Genomic DNA, 18,981 nt, shown 5'->3' on the forward strand with positions numbered 1-18,981 from the left:
GGGGAGAAAGGAGAAGGTGGGGGGGGGGGGAGAAAGGAGAAGGGGGGGGGGGAGAAAGGAGAAGGGGGGGGGGGAGAAAGGAGAAGGGGGGGGGGGGAGAAAGGAGAAGGTGGGGGAGGGGGGAGAAAGGAGAAGGTGGGGGAGGGGGGAGAAAGGAGGTGGTGGGGGAGGGGGGAGAAAGGAGGTGGTGGGAGGGGGGAGAAAGGAGGTGGTGGGGAGGGGGGAGAAAGGAGAAAGGTGGGGGAGGGGGGAGAAAGGAGGTGGTGGGGAGGGGGGAGAAAGGAGGTGGTGGGGAGGGGGGAGAAAGGAGGTGGTGGGGAGGGGGGAGAAAGGAGGTGGTGGGGAGGGGGGAGAAAGGAGGTGGTGGGGAGGGGGGAGAAAGGAGGTGGTGGGGAGGGGGGAGAAAGGAGGTGGTGGGGAGGGGGGAGAAAGGAGGTGGTGGGGAGGGGGGAGAAAGGAGGTGGTGGGAGGGGGGAGAAGGAAAGGGGTGGTGGGGGAGGGGGGAAAGGAGGTGGTGGGGAGGGGGGAGAAAGGAGGTGGTGGGGGGGGGGAGAAAGGAGAAGGTGGGTGGGGGGAGAAAGGAGAAGGTGGGGGGGGGATAAAGGAGAAGGTGGGGGGGGGGATAAAGGAGAAGGTGGGGGGGGGATAAAGGAGAAGGTGGGGGGGGGATAAGGGAGAAGGTGGGGGGGGGATAAGGGAGAAGGTGGGGGGGGGATAAGGGAGAAGGTGGGGGGGGGATAAAGGAGAAGGTGGGGGGGGGGGGATAAAGGAGAAGGTGGGGGGGGGGATAAAGGAGAAGGTGGGGGGGGGGGATAAAGGAGAAGGTGGGGGGGGGGATAAAGGAGAAGGTGGGGGGGGGGATAAGGAGAAGGTGGGGGGGGGGGATAAAGGAGAAGGTGGGGGGGGGGGATAAAGGAGAAGGTGGGGGGGGGGATAAAGGAGAAGGTGGGGGGGGATAAAGGAGAAGGTGGGGGGGGGATAAAGGAGAAGGTGGGGGGGGGGATAAAGGAGAAGGTGGGGGGGATAAAGGAGAAGGTGGGGGGGGGATAAAGGAAAGGAAAGGTGGGGGGGGGATAAAGGAAAAGGTGGGGGGGGGATAAAGGAAAAGGTTGGGGGGGGGATAAAGGAAAAGGTGGGGGGGGGATAAAGGGGGGGGGGGGAAAGAGGGAGAAAGGAGAAGGTGGTGGGGGGCGGGGAGGAAAGGAGAAGGTGGGGGGGGGAGGAGAAGAAGGTGGTTGGGGGGGGGGGGGGGAAGAAAGGAGAAGGTGGGGGGGGAGAAAGGGAGAAGGTTGGGGGGGGGGGGGGGGGGGAGGGGAGAAAGGAGAAGGTGGGGGGGGAAAAGAAGGTGGTTGGGGTGGGGGGGGGGAGAAAGGAGAAGGTGGGGGGGAGGGGGAGAAAGGAGAAGGTGGGGGGGAGGGGGAGAAAGGAGAAGGTGGGGGGGAGGGGGAGAAAGGAGAAGGTGGGGGGGAGGGGGAGAAAGGAGAAGGTGGGGGGGGGGGAGAAAGGAGAAGGTGGGGGGGGGGGGGAGAAAGGAGAAGGTGGGGGGGGGGGAGAAAGGAGAAGGTGGGGGGGAGGGGGAGAAAGGAGAAGGTGGGGGGGGGGGGGGAGAAAGGAGAAGGTGGGGGGGGGGGGGAGAAAGGAGAAGGTGGGGGGGGGGGGGGAGAAAGGAGAAGGTGGGGGGGGGGGGAAGAGAAAGGAGAAGGTCAGGGGGGGGGGGGAGAAAGAGGGAGAAAGGAGAAGGTAAGGGGGGGAGAAAGGAGGTGGTGGGGGGGAGAAAGGAGAAGGTGGGGGGGGGGGGAGAAAGGAGAAGGTGAGAAGGTGGGGGGGGGGGGGGAGAGAAGAGGGGAAGAGAAGAGGGGGGGGGGGGGAGGAGGGGGAGGAGGAGGGGGAGGGAGGCTGAACGGGCCGGTCCCAAGACTTCGGTCAGGGCCCGTCCCCAGCACCAGGTTTACAGGTAGGTGGCATTGGGTCGGGTCCGGGGTCGGGAGCGCGGGTCGGGTTGGGTCCGGGGTCGGGAGCGCGGGTCGGGTCCGGGGTCCGCGGTCGGGAGCGCGGGTCGGATCGGGGGAGCGCGGGTCGGGTCTGGGGGGGGGGGGGGGGGCGGAGGGGGAAAGAGAGGGAGGTCAGGTCGGGTGGGGTGAGCGCGGGTCGGGTCGGGTCCAGGGGGTCGAGTTGAGTCCGGGGGCGGGGGGGAGGAAGGTCAGGTTGGGTCGGGTCCGGGTGGGGGGGGGTCGGAAGCGCGGGGCGGGTCGGGGGGGTTGGTGGGAGGGAAGTCGGTTCGGGTCGGGTCGGGGGGAGGAAGAGGTCGGTCAGGTCGGGTGGGGGAGCACGGGTCGGGTCCAGTCCGGGGGGGGGGGAGCACGGGTCGGGTCCAGTCCAGTCCGGGGGCCGGAAGCGGGTGTCGGGTCGGTGTCCGGTCCGGTCCGGGGAAGCGAGAGTCGAGTTAGGTCGGGAGGAAGCAGGAGCTGGGCGTGGGAGACAGCCTTACACACGCAGCCCCAGTGAGGCCATTCGGCCAGGGCTAGGGGCTGCGTGCTTTGGGCCCCTCCCACACAGTTTTGGGCGCCTTGAGCTACTGCATATGCAGAGGTCCCGGCACTGTTTTCAGCGCAGGGACCTAGCTCTGCCCCCTACAGCTCGTGCTGCGCCGCGCCGCGCCCGGCTCAAGAGGACCAGCAGGGAGCCGGAGAATCTAAGTTTTTTTTAGGCGCACTTTGTGGCGCGAAAAACGGGCGTCCAGGTCGGGGCTGCGCCGTTCAAGGCGTGGCCCGAAACTTGGGCCCTCTAACCCTCAACTCCCTTATCTTTCAGAAATCTGTATCTCCACCTTAAATATTTTCAGCCTCCACATGTCTCTGGGGTAGAGAATTCCAAGATTCATGATCCTCTCGAGAAGAAATTCCTCCTCATTTCTGTTTTAAATGGGCGACCTCTTATTCTGAAATTATGCCCCCTAGTTCTTGATTCCCCCAGGAATCAATGAGATCATCTCTCAGTCTTCTAAACTCCAATGAGTATAGGCCAACCTTTCTTATGACAACCCCTTCATCTCAAAAATCAACCTCGTGAACCTTTTCTGAACAGCCTCCAATGCAAGTATATCCCTCCTTAAATAAGGAGGCCAAAACTGTAGACAGTACTCCAGGTGTGGCCTCACCAATACCCTGTACAGTTTGTAGCAGGATTTCCCTAGTTTTATACTCTATCCCCCTTGCAATAGAGGCCAACATTCCATTTGCCTTCCTGATTACTTGCTGTACCTGCATACTAACTTTGTGTTTCATGCACAAGGACCCCCAGGTCCCTCTGTACCACAGCATTTTGTAATTGCTCCCCATGTAAACAATAATTTGATTTTTTATTTTTCCTACCAAAATGGATAACCTCACATTTTCCCACATGAATCTCCATCTGTCAAATTTTTGCCCACTCACTGAGCCTGTCTATATCCCTTTGCAGATTCTTTGTGTGCTCCTCACAACTTGCTTTCCCATCTATCTTTGTATCATCAGCAAACTTGGCTACATTACACTCGGTCCCTTCATCCAAGTCATGAATATAGATTGTAAATAGTTGAAGCCCCAGCACTGATCCCTATGGCACTCCACTAGTTAGTTTGCAAACCTGAAAATGACCCATTTATCCCGACTCTGTGTTTTCTGTTAGTTAGTCAATCCTCTATCCATGCTAATATATTACCCCCAACCCATGAGCTTTTATCTTGTGCAGTAACCTTTTATATGACACCTTATTGAATGCCTTCTGGAAATCCAATTACACGACATCTACTGGTTCCCCTTTATCTACTCTGCGTGTTACATCCTCAAAGAACTCCACAAAATTTGTCAAATCTAATTTCCCTTTCATAAAACCATGCTGACTCTGCTTGACTGCATTATGATTTTCTAAATGTCCTGCTACTGCTTCCTTAATAATGACAGGTGTTAGGCTAACTGGTCTCTAGATTCCTGCTTTCCATCTCCCTCCTTTCTTAAATAGGGGCATTACATTTGCGGTTTTCCAATCTGCGAGGACTTCGCCAGAATCCAGGGAATTTTGGTAGATTACAACCAATGCATCCACTAGCTCCGCAGCCACTTCTTTTAAGACCCTAGGATGCTGACCATCAGATCCAGGGGACTTGTCCACCTTTAGCCCTATTAGTTTGCCTAGTACTTTTCTCTAGTGATAGTGATTGTTTTAAGTTCCCCACCCCACCCTCACCCCAATAGCCCTTTGATTATCAATTATTGGGATGCTTTTAATATCTTCTATCATGAAGACCGATACAAAATATTTGTTCAAAGTCTGTCATTTCCCAGTTTCCCATTATTAATTTCCCAGTCTCATCCTCCAAGGGACCAAAATTTACTCTTCCTTTTTATATACCAGTTAGCACTGAATTCTGCAATATTTCTGTTACCATCCAATTTTCACTCAATTGCTGACTGATCTTGGGGTACAGCTCCATAGGTAGCGCCAGCTTTCCAGTCCCTCGTCCACGTGATCTTTCATCATATCTGATCTGAGACAGAGTGTCGGCAGGCTATTTGATTGTGGGTCCAGGTATCAGAGCAGAGCCCAATCCTGTTCTCGCCAGACAGCCATACACATTTTCCTGCACGAGCAATCAGGAGCAGGAACTCTGGCTCATTTCCCCTCCCTACCCCAGAGAAGGAGAGTCTATGGGAGGGGCCAAAGACCGTGGCTGTGATTTTCCCAGTATTAAGCTGGAGAGAGCTATAGTTCATGCAGGTGGCTTGCCATCAAGAAAAGTTTTCTGTACTCTGAATAAGGACACGGAAGTAAAATATTGCTTCACCTGATTGAGCCATCTGCCAGTGAATGAACGGATAAATTGTGCACTCAGCATTCAGGAGATGAAAAGGAGAATTTTACCAGAGGGAACAGTAAGCCTCGAAGGCAGGAACAAGGAAGCTATTGAGCACAGTTGCGCCAAGATGGAAGAGCAGAGGATAGGAAGATACGATTGGGATGATGTTGAAAAGGGATAGGGTTTTTTCCCCCCCCAAAATGGAAGAGGGTGAGCGTAGAGACGTTTGAGGCAGGCAGCACATTAATGTTAAGGGAAATAAGGAATTGATCAGAAATGGCTTTGTGAAAGATACAGATCTTAGACGTGGCAAGACCTCTTGGATGATGAGGTCAAGGAGGCAGCTTTTGGTTGGGGAAGTTTGTCAAGGATGAGAAATCACTTGGTGCCAAGGCTGAATAAGGAGAGGAGCAAGGAGATTTCAGCTTGGAAGTTAGGTTAGTTTGAATGATAGTAGAAAAGAAAGATTTTGAAGAAGAAATGAGAGACAGGGTTGGGTGAGAAATGCTCAAAAGGTGATAGAGGAGCAAAGTGCCAGGTCGAATAGGATTTTGTGATAAGAGCTGTACCACCATCAGGTTTTGGCAAGGCCCAGGATATGAATGGACTGATCTAGGATGAGGTTGTGGATAAGGAGTGCCTTATTTTCAAGCAAGCATACATTTTTAAGAGGTTGATCTGGAATAGATGGGAAGTAGGAGACTCACAGAGCTGGTCAGGTGGGAGGAGAGGAGGATGTGAACTGGTGTCAATTTTGCCTGTGAAGCATCTTGGGTCATTTTACTACGTTAAAAAGTGCTATATAAATGCAAGTCGTTGAGGTTTGTTCCCAGGGGAGATGACCATAGGTAAAACGTAACATCTCTCCATGAACATTCTCATTTTAGGTATTACATAGAATTTTACAGCACCAAACAGACCATTGAGCCAAACAGGTCTAAGCCGATGTTTATGCTGCGCACAATGGGATATCAATTTCATCTCAAACAATACAATTCAAGCCTGATTCGCTGGGATTAATGGATGTCCAGTGGGACTAGAATCACTGATCACCTATATCGAAGCTTGTGCATACAAACTATCAAGTATCCACCAAATTAATTTTGATAACTGAGGGCAGAATAAATATGAAGTGCCAATTCCACTTGCTGTGTGAAGATAACACAGAGATCAACAAACCCGTTGCTGCTTCTTTCCTTCCCAAACGTTTTGAAATTGAACTTTAAAATGACAGTTAAAAATTAAATCAATAATTTTGCAATCAGTAACTTTAAACACAATCATTCTTGTGTCACAACATTGTTTTAAGTATTTTTCTTACTTGGTTTCATCGAGAACCTCCAGCAGCTGCTTTTTGGTAATTGTATCTTCTGTTACATTTCCAGTGTACAAGTCGACAATCGAACGTTCAAAATACAGAGCTACTTTGGATAAAGCTCTCAGTTGAATTAAGTACAAAAAATAAAGGTTTTTCAACCTTCTTGGGCCTTCTCCTTTTGTTTCAGTAGGGTGAAACCGACATTGGAATTCTTTTAAATTTGGTCCCCATCTACTTCTTCCCCACCCATCTGAAACAACAGGTCAGATAATAGTTAGTGACACATTATGATGTACTATGTTAAAATCTGTTATAATTGATAATACCTAGATAAACAATATGATTGTGACTGGTCAATGAATGCACATCATTTTGCAGTGCGTAAAGACTGTCAGGTAAGGTATAACATGTATTCACTGTAATTAATCTTCAATACAGCAGCCTATGCTCAATTAAATGGCACACTCTGCATCAGTAATAGTTATTGCTCTTTTGTATCTTATTAAACAAACAAGTTGTAAGAAAGCACTGTGGGGGGAGCTGGAGAATGATCCATCTGTGTTATGGTGTGATTACTAGAACCTGTTGCAAAACATATGGTTAGGAGATATTGCTAAATTCACATTTCCTTAAAGCACAAAAAGCATGGGGTTCATTTTTACCATCACCAGTTGGCTGGTGAACTGGTGGAGTAGAGCGGATTTCAATGGAAGTGAAAATCAGGCAGGTTCCTTAGCGGGCCAACAATCCACTCTGCCAGATTACTGTATGTAGTGAGTGAAAAGGACTCCCTACCAGAGCTATTTTGAGTATCTTCTGGTTTCACAGTTTAAAAAAAACAGAGCAACTATTTATACTAACTCTTGGGAGATGCATGCGTAGAAGTGAGTTAGGACAAAAATCATCAACTCCGTCACCCCCCCACCAAGCGCAATTTACACTAGCCCTGCTCTGCGCACACGCCCATCCGCAGCGCCAATCCATCGACCATGTTGCCTCCACTGTGTTGAGCCTCCGAGCAGCCCTGCAACACCATATTTTGCCTCCACTGCAGCTCCAAGCCTTCAATCCATCTGGCCCCAGGAGGGCCCACAGGCGGCCGAGAGCGGAGTGGGAGAGAGACCCAGGGGTGAGGGGGGGTGAAGGGTGGGAGAAGTGAGAGGGAGACAGCTTGGGGAGAGGGGGGGGGGGGGGGGAAAGAGAGGGGAGAGAGAGGGAACTCTGGGAAGACGGATCACGTTCTTACAACCCCCTACAAGGGATATCATTGGAATAGATGAAATCTAGAAGTAACGACACTGTCACTATTCACTTCATAACCAATAAACCTGTTTACAATCCATATTCACCATCTATGGGGGTGGGGTGTGGTGTAAGGCACTTTGGCTGGGGGAGGGATGCACTTGCGTTGGGGTATGGCACTTTGGCTGGGGGAAGAGATGTGTCCTCTCTGACTTCTGAAATCAAAATGGATCATGTTACAATGTGCAACATTAGGCTGGGAGGTGCCATTTACACATTCCAGAGAAATTCAGGGTGTGGCTTATCCTCCAAGGGGACCAATCAGTAATGTCATGATAATGGAGAACCAGACACGGCTGCAATTCAGATAGTACAAATAGACACATCCTTTAAAAAAAAATCCTCATTACATGCTGCACCTTTGAAAACAAATGGAAGTATCGCCAGCTCAGAGAGAGCTGTTGCTGCATTTGCCATCTAATTGGTCTACTGTGCCAGAAATAAAATAAAGTTGTCCCCATTTCCCTTTGTAAAGTTATTGAGAGTCAAGCCCTCAGAGGGACAATGTTGCATGATTTTGCTGGTTTGCAGAATAACTTGTCCAAATGCAAGTAGAGAACAAATAAAGAATTATCCACATTTTTAGCACTTATTCTAAGATACAGGCTAATCAAATAACTTAAATCAATTACAGACTTGTACAAGATTTGTTTGGTACATTTTCAGGTGACAACATGGACAGTAACTGTTGGTAGCCAATTCATCCAACAAGTCCAGTCCAGTCCTCACTCAATAACCACACATATGCACCTTCTGCCTGGGTCATTAGATAGCCTTGATCAAACGCAAGAACCACGGTTCATTCCCCTGTCCCTAACCATTGATTGAGATTTAGTGCACCATTCCTATCTGGCCATTCCAGTTGAGATCACTAGCTGCACAGAACAGGGTTTTAACGCAAGACATTCTTGGTTTATATGACTCAGCTGTACACTGGATAACCTTGCTGAGTTATCCCTGCCCTTGCTCACCCAAAGCAATTTAATTAGGCCCTACAAATGTAAATATAAACATTTTACAATTTTTTTCTCCTCTCCATGGGGCCCAAGTTTCCACATGATTTGCGCCTGATTTTTAGGAGCAACTGGTGGAGAACGGACTATCTTAGAAATCGCAATTCTCCACATTTTTTTTCTGCAGTTCTAGTCAGGTAGAACAGTTCTACTTTGGAACAGAATTTTTTCTTCAAAAGGGGGCGTGTCCGGCCACTGACTCCTGGTTTCAAAGTTTCCACAGTGAAAACTTACTCCAAACTAACTTAGAATGGAGCAAGTGAAGATTTTTGTAGAACTGAAAAAACCTGTTCTACACATTAAAAAATCAGGCGCAGGTTACAAATTAGGCGTCCAGAACGAGGTGGGGGGGGGGGGGGGGCGAGGGAAGTCATTAAATTCTACAATAAATCCTTATTTATACTTCTACAAATATTATACAAATAAATCCAACCTGAATAAACATTTATAAGCAAAGAAAAGATTAAATAAACCATCTTCCTACCTGTGTGAAAGTGCTTCAGGCACAGAGAATGCTGCAGGCGTTCGTTCCCGTGGGGGGGGGGGGGGGGGAACAGCCTTTTCGTTCCCGCGGAGGGGGGGGGGGGGGGGGCGGGGGGAAGACAGTGAGAAGGGTAGCCTCAGTGCTGATGGCAATGTGCTTTTATTAAAAAATTTTCAAAAATTAAACAGCTACAAAGAACTACAAAAATGGCCGAGTGCCAATGTTTTTTTCACACTGAGCATGCGCGAACGCTCCAACGCGCAGGCGCAGCGTTGCCGGCAGGAAAAAAAACTAATTTAAATAGTACCCGCCCCCTCCCACTTACAAAATCGGTGCGAGTGTAGGCTCCGCCCCCCTGGGCGCCGCGCCAGGCAGACAAGGAGCTGCAGAACGCTCCAGAATCGCGAGTTTTTTTTTAGGCGTCGTTTTAGGCGCGAAAAACAGGCGCCCAACTCGGAGGGGGGTCCGTTTTTTATCGTGTGGAAACTTGGGCCCCATGTCTCATTATTTCCCACTTGAGGTTACACAGGCAATCTGCTTCCAAGCCGCTGCTCCTGAATTAGTTAGGAGGAACTGCAGGTGTTAACCTTCCTTGCGTCTGCATTTGAAAATGCCCAGCGAATGTCCCACCAGAGATAAAATCTGACAATGTGAATTTACATCCTAACACGATGAAACATACTGCACGTAACCATTAATTAGCTCTCTGACCCGTGATTAAGTAGTTCAAATTGTTTTTAAATGAAAAAAACTATTTGTACACACCGTCAAGGAGATACTTTGCACTGAGGTGCAAATTGATACTAGCATGGAGTCCAGAAATCAGCCTGTAAAATACTCTCTTTTCAAGGCAAAGACCTACAAACATGAAAATTCACACAATCAGTAAAATTATTCAGAGAACGGCTAATTAATTTTGCAGCGCAGAAAGTATAGTATTTTATTTGCAGAATAAACACATCTACCACACATTAAACTTCTGCTGATATTCCTTCACAAACTAGCCTAGGAGATTGCTTCAAAGAGAATATTTAAGTTACAGATGAGAATTATCCACATCTTATGTACCTTTTCATCAACTCCAATATCTAAATTGGTATCGGCACTCGTTCAATTTTCTCAAGCACAACTCCAGATAACTCACTTACACCCTTAAGATACACCCCTGAACAGTACACTTTTGGTCACTTTACTAACATTAGAAAGCTTCCACTATAGCTTTGATAATCACGACCATAAGAATAATAAAACCAGCAGACCACCCGACATCTGGCTTCGGACACAACAGCCCAGTTGACCCTGCAAAATCCTCCTCACTAACATCTGGGGAATACTACCAAAATTGGGAGAACTGTCCCACAGACTAGTCAAGCAACAGTCTGTCTTGGCATACTCTCTGAATCATACCTATCCGCCAATGTCCCAGACTCCTCCATCACCATCCCTGGGTATGTCCTGTCCCACCGGCAAGACAGACCCACCCGAGGTGGTGGCACAGTGGTATACCGTCGGGAGGGAGTGGCCAAAGGAGTCCTCAATATTGATTCCGGACCCCATGAAGTCTCATGGCTTCAGGTCAAGCATGAACAAGGAAACCTCCTGCTAATTGCCACTTAACACCCTCCCTCAGCTGATGAATCAGTACTCCTCCATGTTGAACACCATTTGAAGGAGCAGAGGGTAACAAGGGCACAGAATGTACTCTGGGTGGGGGACTGCAATGTCCATCATCAAGAATGACTCGGTAGCACCACTACTGACCAAGATGGCAGAATTCTGAAGGACACAGCTGCCAGACTGGGCCTGAGAACATGAAGGAATAACCTACTTGACCTTGTCCTCACCAATCTACCTGTGCAGATGCATCTGTCCATGACAGCATTGGTAGCAGTGACCACTGCACAGTCCTTTACAGACGAAGTCCAGTCTTCACACTGAAAACACATTCCATCGCGTTGTGGGGCACTACCAGCATGCTAAATGGGTTAGATTCAGAACAGATCTAGCAGCTCAAAAGTGGCTATCCCTGATGCGCTGAAGGCCATCAGCTGCAGCAGAATTGTATTCCGGCATATCCCTCACTCTACCATTATCAAGCCAGGGGACCAACCCTGGTTCAATGAGTGCAGAAGAGCATAACCTGGGGAAGCTGCAACACAGGACGACATGCATGCTAAACAGCAAAAGCAGCATGCTTTAAACAGAGCTAAGCGATCCCACAATCAACGGATTAGATCAAAGCTCTGCAGTCCTGTCATATCCAGTCGTGAATGGTAGTGGACCATTAACCAACGAACGGGAGAAGGCGGCTCCATGAATATCCCCATCCTCAATGATGGCGGAGCCCACCGTGAGATTGGGACCAGTGGCCGGAGATAAAAAGGCGCGATAGCACCGGCCAGCAGCAGTTCTAAAACAGCGCGAGATCAGGACCAGCCGGAGATAAAAGCCTGGTTCAAGTGAAGCCCGTACTGACAAAACAGCTCCCTCTTATCCTACTACTGGTGCCAGTGCCCCATGAATTGAAACCATTTCTCCCACACCAATCTTTAAGCCACGCGTTCATCTCTCTGATCTTATTTACCCGATGCAAACGTGAATGCCCCCCTGTGCCACGGTGCTGTTACTGCTCTCGTCCACACAGGGAGCAAGAACCTCATACCTGTTGGACAAGAGCAAGGGCTGAGGCTCCTCCATCACTATATCCCGTGTCCCCATACCTGCCTCACCTGTAGTGTCACCCTCCCGTCCCTGACCACGGATTCAATTTGAATTATTTAACCTAAGGGGCGTACCACAAAAAGCAAGGGACCCAGCACTGAGCCCTGCGGAACCCCACTGGATACAGTCTTCCAGTCACAAAAACATCCATCGACCATTACCCTTTGCTTCCTGCCTCAGTCAATTTTGGATCCAACTTGCCGCTTTGCTCTGGATCCTATGGGCTTTTACTTTCGTGACCAGTCTATCATGTGGGACCTTATAAAAAGCCTTGCTAAAATCCATATAGACTACATCGTATGCACTGCCCACATCGACCCTCCTGGTTACCTCCTCGAAAAATTCTATCAAGTTAGTCAGACACGACCTTCCCTTGACAAATCCATGCTGACTGTCCTTGATTAATCCATATCTTTCCAAATGAAGATTTATCCTGCCCTTCAGGATTTTTTCCAATAATTTTCCCACCACCATTCAATCATTCATACATACATAGGCAGTCCCTCGAAATTGAGGAAGCCTTGCTTCCACTCTAAACAGGAGTTCTCAAGTGACTGCACAGTCCAATACGGGAATTACACGAAGGGACAGAGCATATACACAAGAGTGAATCAGAAAATGGGATTGGAGTAAGGAAAAATGGTAAAAAAACAAAATTAAAAGCTCTTTATCCGAATGATCGCAGCATTCATAACAAGACAGATGAGTTGACGACACAAATAGAAATAAATGGGTATGATCTGATAGCCATTACAGAGACGTGGTTGCAAGGTGACCAAGACCGAGAACTGAATATTATGGGGTATTTGCCATTGCGGAAGGATAGGCAGAAAGGAAAATGAGCTGGGATAGCTCTGTTAATAAAGGACGAGATCAGGATAGTAGTGAGAAATAGTATTAGCTCAGAAGATCAAGAAGAATCAGTTTGGGTGGAGATAAGAAATAAGGGAGTTTGGGAGTGGTCTATAGGCCCCCAAACAGTAACACTGTAGAACAGAGTATAAATCAAGAAATAATGGAGGCTTGCAAGAAAGGTATGACAATAATCATGGGCCATTTTAATCTTCATTGGCAAAGATAGTCTTGAGGAAGAGTTCATGTGGGATGGTTTCTTGGAACAATATGTTGTGGAACTAACCAGGGAGCAGACTATTTTAGATCTGGTAATGTGAAATGAGTCTGGATTAATTAATTGTCTTAGTGAAGGATTCTCTTGGGAAGAGTGATAGTAGAATTTCAAATTCAGTTCGAGGGCAAGAAAGCTAGGTCTCAAACTAGTATCCTGAACTTAAATAAAAGACAATTATAAAGGTATGAAGGCAGAGTTGGCTAAAGTGGACTGGAAAAATAGATTAAAGGGTAAGAGGGTAGAAAAGCAGCGGCAAACATTTAAGGAGATATTTCCTAAATCTCAGCAAAGATATAGTCCAGCGAGAAAGAAAGACCAAGAGAAGGATGAACCATCCGTGGCTAACTAAGGAAGTAAAGGATGGTATCAAACTGAAAACAAAGGCATACAATGTTGTGAAGAATAGTGGAAGACCAGAGGATTGGGAAATTTTTAGAAACCATCAAAGGATGATTTAAAAAAAATGAGAGAGAGAGAAGATAGCTTATGAGAGTGAACTAGCAAGAAATATAAAAAAAGAGACAGTACGAGCTTCAACCGGTATATAAAAAGGGAGAGTAGCTAAAGTAAACATTGGTCCCTTAGATGATGAGACTGGGGAATTGATAATGGGAACACGAAAATGGCAGAGACTTTGAACAAATATTTTGTATTGGTCTTCAGGGTAGAAGACACTAAAAGTATCCCAATAATTGATAATCAAGGGGCTATTGGCAGGGGGGGGGGGCGGGGAAGGAGGAGGAGGAGGAAAGAGAGAGAAACTTCAAACAATTACTATCATTAGATAAAAAATACCTAGGCAAACTAATGGCACTAAAGGTGGACAAGTCCACTGGTCCTGATGGCCTGCATCCTATGGTCTTAAAAGAAGTGGCTGCAAAGATAGTGGACGCATTGGTTGCAATTTACCAAAATTCCCTGGATTCTAAAGAGGTCCCAGCGGATTGGAAAACCACAAATGTAACACCCCTATTTAAAAAAGGAAGACAGAAAACAGGAAACTGCAGACCAGTTAGCCTAACATCAGTCATTGGGAAAATGCTGGAATCCATTATTAAGGAAGCAGCAGCAGGACATTTAGAAAATAATACAGTCAAGCAGTCAGCATGGTTTTATGAAAGCGAAATCATGTTTGACAAATTTGCTGGAGTTCTTTGAGGATGCAACGAGCAGGATGGATAAAGGGGAACCAGTAGATGTTGTGTACTTGGATTTCCAGTAGGCATTCAATAAGGTGCCACATAAAAGGTTACTGCACAAGAGCTCATGGGGGTTGGGGGTAATATATTAGCATGGATAGAGGATCGGCTAACTAACAGAAAACAGAGTCGGGATAAATGGGTCATTTTCAGGTTGACAAACTGTAACCAGTGGGGTGCCACAGGGATCAGTGCTGGGACCTCAACTATTTACAATCTATATTAATGACTTGGATGAAGGGACCGAGTGTAATGTAGCCAAATTTGCTGATGATACAAAGATAGGTGGGAAAGCAAGTTGCGAAGAGGACACAAAGAATTTGCAAAGGGATATAGATAGGCTAAGTGAGTGGGCAAAAATTTGGCAGATGGAGTATAATGTGGGAAAATGTGAGGTTACCAACTTTGGTAGGAAAAATAAAAAAGCGAAATATTATTTAAATGGGGAGAGATTACAAAATGCTGCAGTACAGAGGGATCTGGGGGTCCTTGTACATGAAACACAAAAGGTGAGCATACAGGTACAGCAAGTAATTAGGAAGGCAAATGGAATGTTGGCCTTTACTGCAAGGGGGATGGAGTATAAAAGTAGGGAAGTCCTGTTACAACTGTACAGGGCACTGGTGAGCCCACACCTGGAGTACTGCAAGGGACTGGAGCATAAAAATCTAGGCCGACACTCCAGCACAGTGCAGAGGGAGTGCTGCACTGTTGGAGGTGCCGTGTTTCGGATGAGACGTTAAACTGAGGTCCCGTATGCTCTCTCAAGTGGATGTAAAATATCCCATGGCACTATTTCAAAAATCCCTGGTGTCCTGGCCAATATTTATCCCTCAATCAACACAAAAAAAAACAGATTATCTGGTCATTATCACATTGTTATTTGTGGGAGCTTGCTTGTGTGCAAATTGGCCGTCGCGTTTCCCACATTACAATAGTGACTACACTTCAAAAAAGTACTTAATTGGCTGTAAAGCGCTTTGAGACGTCTGGTGGTCGTGAAAGTCTTTCTTTCATGTTCACTGATGATTGCAGTGTTCCGTTCCATTCGCAACTCCTCAGAAAATGAAGCAGTCCATGCCCGCATGCAGCAAGACCTGGATGACATTCAGGCTTTGGCTGATAAGTGGCATGTAACATTCATGCTATGCATTTCCAACAAGTGAGAGTCGAACCATCTCTTGTTGCTATTCAACGGCATTACCATCGCCGAATCCCCCACCAACAATATTCTGGGGGTCACCATTGACCAGCCACATAAATACTGTGGCAACAAGAGCAGATCAGATGCTGGGTATTCTGGAGCGAGTGTCTCACCTCCTGACTTTCCAAAGCCTTTCCACCATCTACAAGGCACAAGTCAGGAGTGTGAAGGAATACGCTCCACTTGCCTGGATTAGTGCAGCTCCAACACTCAAAAAGCTCGACAACATCCAGGACAAAGCAGCCCGCTTAATTGGCACCCCATCTACCAACATCAACATTCATTCGCTTCACCACCGGCGCACAGTGGCTGCAGTGTGTACCATCTACAAGATGCACTGCAGCAACTCACCACGGTTTCTTTGGCAGTATCTCAAACCCGCGACTTCTACCACCTAGAAAGGACAAGGGCAGCAGGCATATGAGACCATCATCTGCAAGTTACACATCATCCAGACTTGGAAATATCACTGTTCCTTCATTGCCGCTGGGTCAAAATCCTGGAACCCTCTCCCAATCAGCACAAGGACTGCAGTGATTCAAGAAGGTGGATCACCACCACCACCTCATGGGCAATTAGGGATGGGCAATAAATGTTGGCCTTGCCAGTGATGCCTACATCCCAGAGCGAGTTTAAAAAAAAAAGTAAACTTGATTCTTCAGTGAAGGCTAGAGAGTCTTAACTGGAGATAATGTCTCACTCATTACAGGCTACTGAAAGGTCATGAATTACAGTGCTTATCTGATAAAAGGAAAACCTTACACTATGAATTCTGTTTTCCCAAGATAAATAGTACTAATATGCAAAAAGAGTAGATGATACTGATGTTCACTCATAAGGTCAAGTGACACATAATGGTGACAAGATGTCAATATTTCAGATATTTGAGTTGAGGTTTAAACCAGAGCTTTGGAACCCTTCTCGATGTAAATTTTAAGACAGTGACTATCGTGAGATTATTAAGAAATTGCTACAGTCCGACACAAATTGGAAAGCCCCATGAGGATTCTTTGCAGCCTTGCTATATCCAATCTATAGTGAAGTCCCAGAGACATTACTGAACTGCATGAAATTTATTCTGAACTGAACCAAACAACAAAGCATTTCAACTTATAATGATTAACAATGTAATTTCTCTTTGTTTCCGTCACCTGTTCCATTACATTAAGAAATCAAGATCATAAAAGATATGGTTGCCACACTTGAGCACTTACTGAACCATGAAATTTCAGGCTAGATATGGGGTGGATTAGGAAACTACTCAAAAATGTTGGCTGCACTTCTTTATTTATATTTTCATCTTGCTGGTTAACCAGCTCAATCAGGCCTGCTCCATATAGCTTTAACTTAATGGATTTTTCAAACATTTTATTTTCATGTTCTGACATTACCTTCCAACCACGTGTAGAAGGACTCACCTGAGGACATAAAAATAAACCATTTATGGCAAAAGATATGAAACTCATCTCATCACATTAAACAAAGCCAACACATAACACAATTATTCCACCCATTTTTTTCCTCCTCTCCCAAAGGTGCGAACTTATGCTAGAGTATGGTTGCACTAGCCCAGTAGCCCCTTGGAACCTTACCAAAAGGATCAGAGTCATGTGTAAGCCAAGGTAGAATGTGCTGGAGGCTGTTTGACAGTCTGGGACATCACAGCTGAGCTTATATTGTTCTCACTGAATGTACATGTGAGGTTATCCACTTTGGTGGTAAAAACAGAGAAACAGACTATTATCTGAATGGTGACAGATTAGGAAAAGGGGAGGTGCAAAGAGACCTGGGTGTCATGGTACATCAGTCATTGAAGGTTGGCATGCAGGTACAGCAGGCGGTTAAGAAAGCAAATGGCATGTTGGCCTTCGTAGCGAGGGGATTTGAGTACAGGGGCAGGGAGGTGTTGCTACAATTGTACAGGGCCTTGGTGAGGCCACACCTGGAGTATTGTGTACAGTTTTGGTCTCCTAACCTGAGGAAGGACATTCTTGCTATTGAGGGAGTGCAGCGAAGGTTCACCAGACTGATTCCCGGGATGGCGGGACTGACCTATCAAGAAAGACTGGATCAACTGGGCTTGTATTCACTGGAGTTCAGAAGAATGAGAGGGGACCTCATAGAAACGTTTAAAATTCTGATGCGGTTAGACAGGTTAGATGCAGGAAGAATGTTCCCAATATTGGGGAAGTCCAGAACCAGGGGACACAGTCTAAGGATAAGGGGCAAGCCATTTAGGACCGAGATGAGGAGGAATTTCTTCACCCAGAGAGTGGTGAACCTGTGGAATTCTCTACCACAGAAAGTTGTTGAGGCCAGTTCAGAAAGGAGTTAGATGAAGTCCTTACTACTAGGGGAATCAAGGGGTATGGTGAGAAAGCAGGAATGGGGTACTGAAGTTGCATGTTCAGCCATGAACTCATTGAATGGCGGTGCAGGCTAGAAGGGCCGAATGGCCTACTCCTGCACCTATTTTCTATGTTTCTATGTCTATGTTTCTATGTATCTTCCAGCATGAGTCACTGAGCACCGACCAATAACTGTAATATTCCACTTCCTAATTCAAAGACACCGCGACCAGTTGTAGCATCACCACTGTCACTGCTGCCCCAGCACAGTTCAGAGATCAAACTAGTGATTTTCCTGGTCTGTAGAGCTTTTTGAGACACCACGTGGAGCATTTACCCAAGGCATCAGGGCATCCTTGTAAAAAAAAACATTTACACTATCCCTTTGAAAGCTGTCAAGGTCCAAATAAGCACATTTGTTTCATCAATATTGCAGTGCTGTACACCAGAGTCAGCACATACAACTGCAAGGATAACCTCTTGTTCTAGTTCAGAAATTATTTTTTTTAAACTCAGGAGTTGAGGGCAACATGGTTATCTATAAATTCTCATTATATTCCAAGCAAATTTAACACGTATAATCAAGTTTTTCCATCCACAGGTGCATTAATTTTACATATCTAAAATAAAGGAAATGCATTATTTACAAGTTAACAAATTTTTTTCAGTGCACTATAAAAAATGATTTCTGAATCAATTTTTCTGATTACATTTCCTTTAGGCAAATCATTTTACGTACCGTTCAACTGTATTATATGTATTTTTTATTTAAAAGGTGGATTACAAAAGTGGTTTACATTGCAAACCAAAAAGTGCAGATGTTGCAATAATTTAGTTCATATATATTCATATCCATCTCTTTTGCTCTTACCATCGTCGTCTCCTGAAAAAAGAAAATTAAGTTTAAAAAATAAAAAATCAGGTCAATTAGTACAATTTTCATTATTCACAACATTTAAGTCAATATATAAAAATAAAAACAGCTATTGTCCTTAGCTTCCTGGACAAGTATTGCGTTAGATTGGCTCAGTTGGTAGTTAGAACGGCTCAGTTGGTAGTTAGAACATAAGAAATAGGAACAGGAATAGGCCATACGGCCCCTCGAGCCTGTTCTGCCATTCAATAAGATCATGGCTGATCTGATCATGGACTCAGCTCCACTTCCCGCTCCCCATAACACTTGAGCGATTATGAAACAGTCTATATCTGTCTTAAATTTATTCAATGTCCCAGCTTCCACAGCTCTCTGAGGCAGCGAATTCCACAGATTTACAACCCTCTCAGAAGAAATTTCTCTTCATCTCTGTTTTAAATCGGCGGCCCCTTAAGATTGTGCTCTCTAGTTCGAGTCTCCCCCATCAGTGGAAACATCCTCTCTACATCCACCCTGTCAAGCCCCCTCAATCTTATACATCTCGATAAGATCACC

At 46.5% G+C, this 18,981-nt stretch overlaps 1 protein-coding gene across 4 annotated transcripts in view; it reads right to left on the reverse strand.

Annotated features, from left to right (window-relative positions):
- ero1b (endoplasmic reticulum oxidoreductase 1 beta) overlaps positions 1–18,981 on the reverse strand; it is a 112,588-nt gene that overhangs the window by 26,191 nt on the left and 67,416 nt on the right. For 3 of the 4 annotated variants that reach the window (XM_070884667.1, XM_070884669.1, XM_070884670.1), the window contains exons 9-12: positions 18,424–18,435; positions 16,596–16,622; positions 9,717–9,809; positions 6,156–6,402 (exon numbers count right to left, since the gene is read on the reverse strand). In XM_070884667.1, the coding sequence (XP_070740768.1) occupies positions 6,156–6,402; positions 9,717–9,809; positions 16,596–16,622; positions 18,424–18,435 (379 nt within the window). The remainder of the gene's footprint in view (positions 1–6,155; positions 6,403–9,716; positions 9,810–16,595; positions 16,623–18,423; positions 18,436–18,981) is intronic. The other variant, XM_070884668.1, reaches the window with a different exon arrangement.

The sequence above is a fragment of the Pristiophorus japonicus genome, chromosome 7 (assembly GCF_044704955.1).
Source record: "Pristiophorus japonicus isolate sPriJap1 chromosome 7, sPriJap1.hap1, whole genome shotgun sequence".
Classification (NCBI taxonomy): Eukaryota; Metazoa; Chordata; class Chondrichthyes; family Pristiophoridae; genus Pristiophorus; species Pristiophorus japonicus.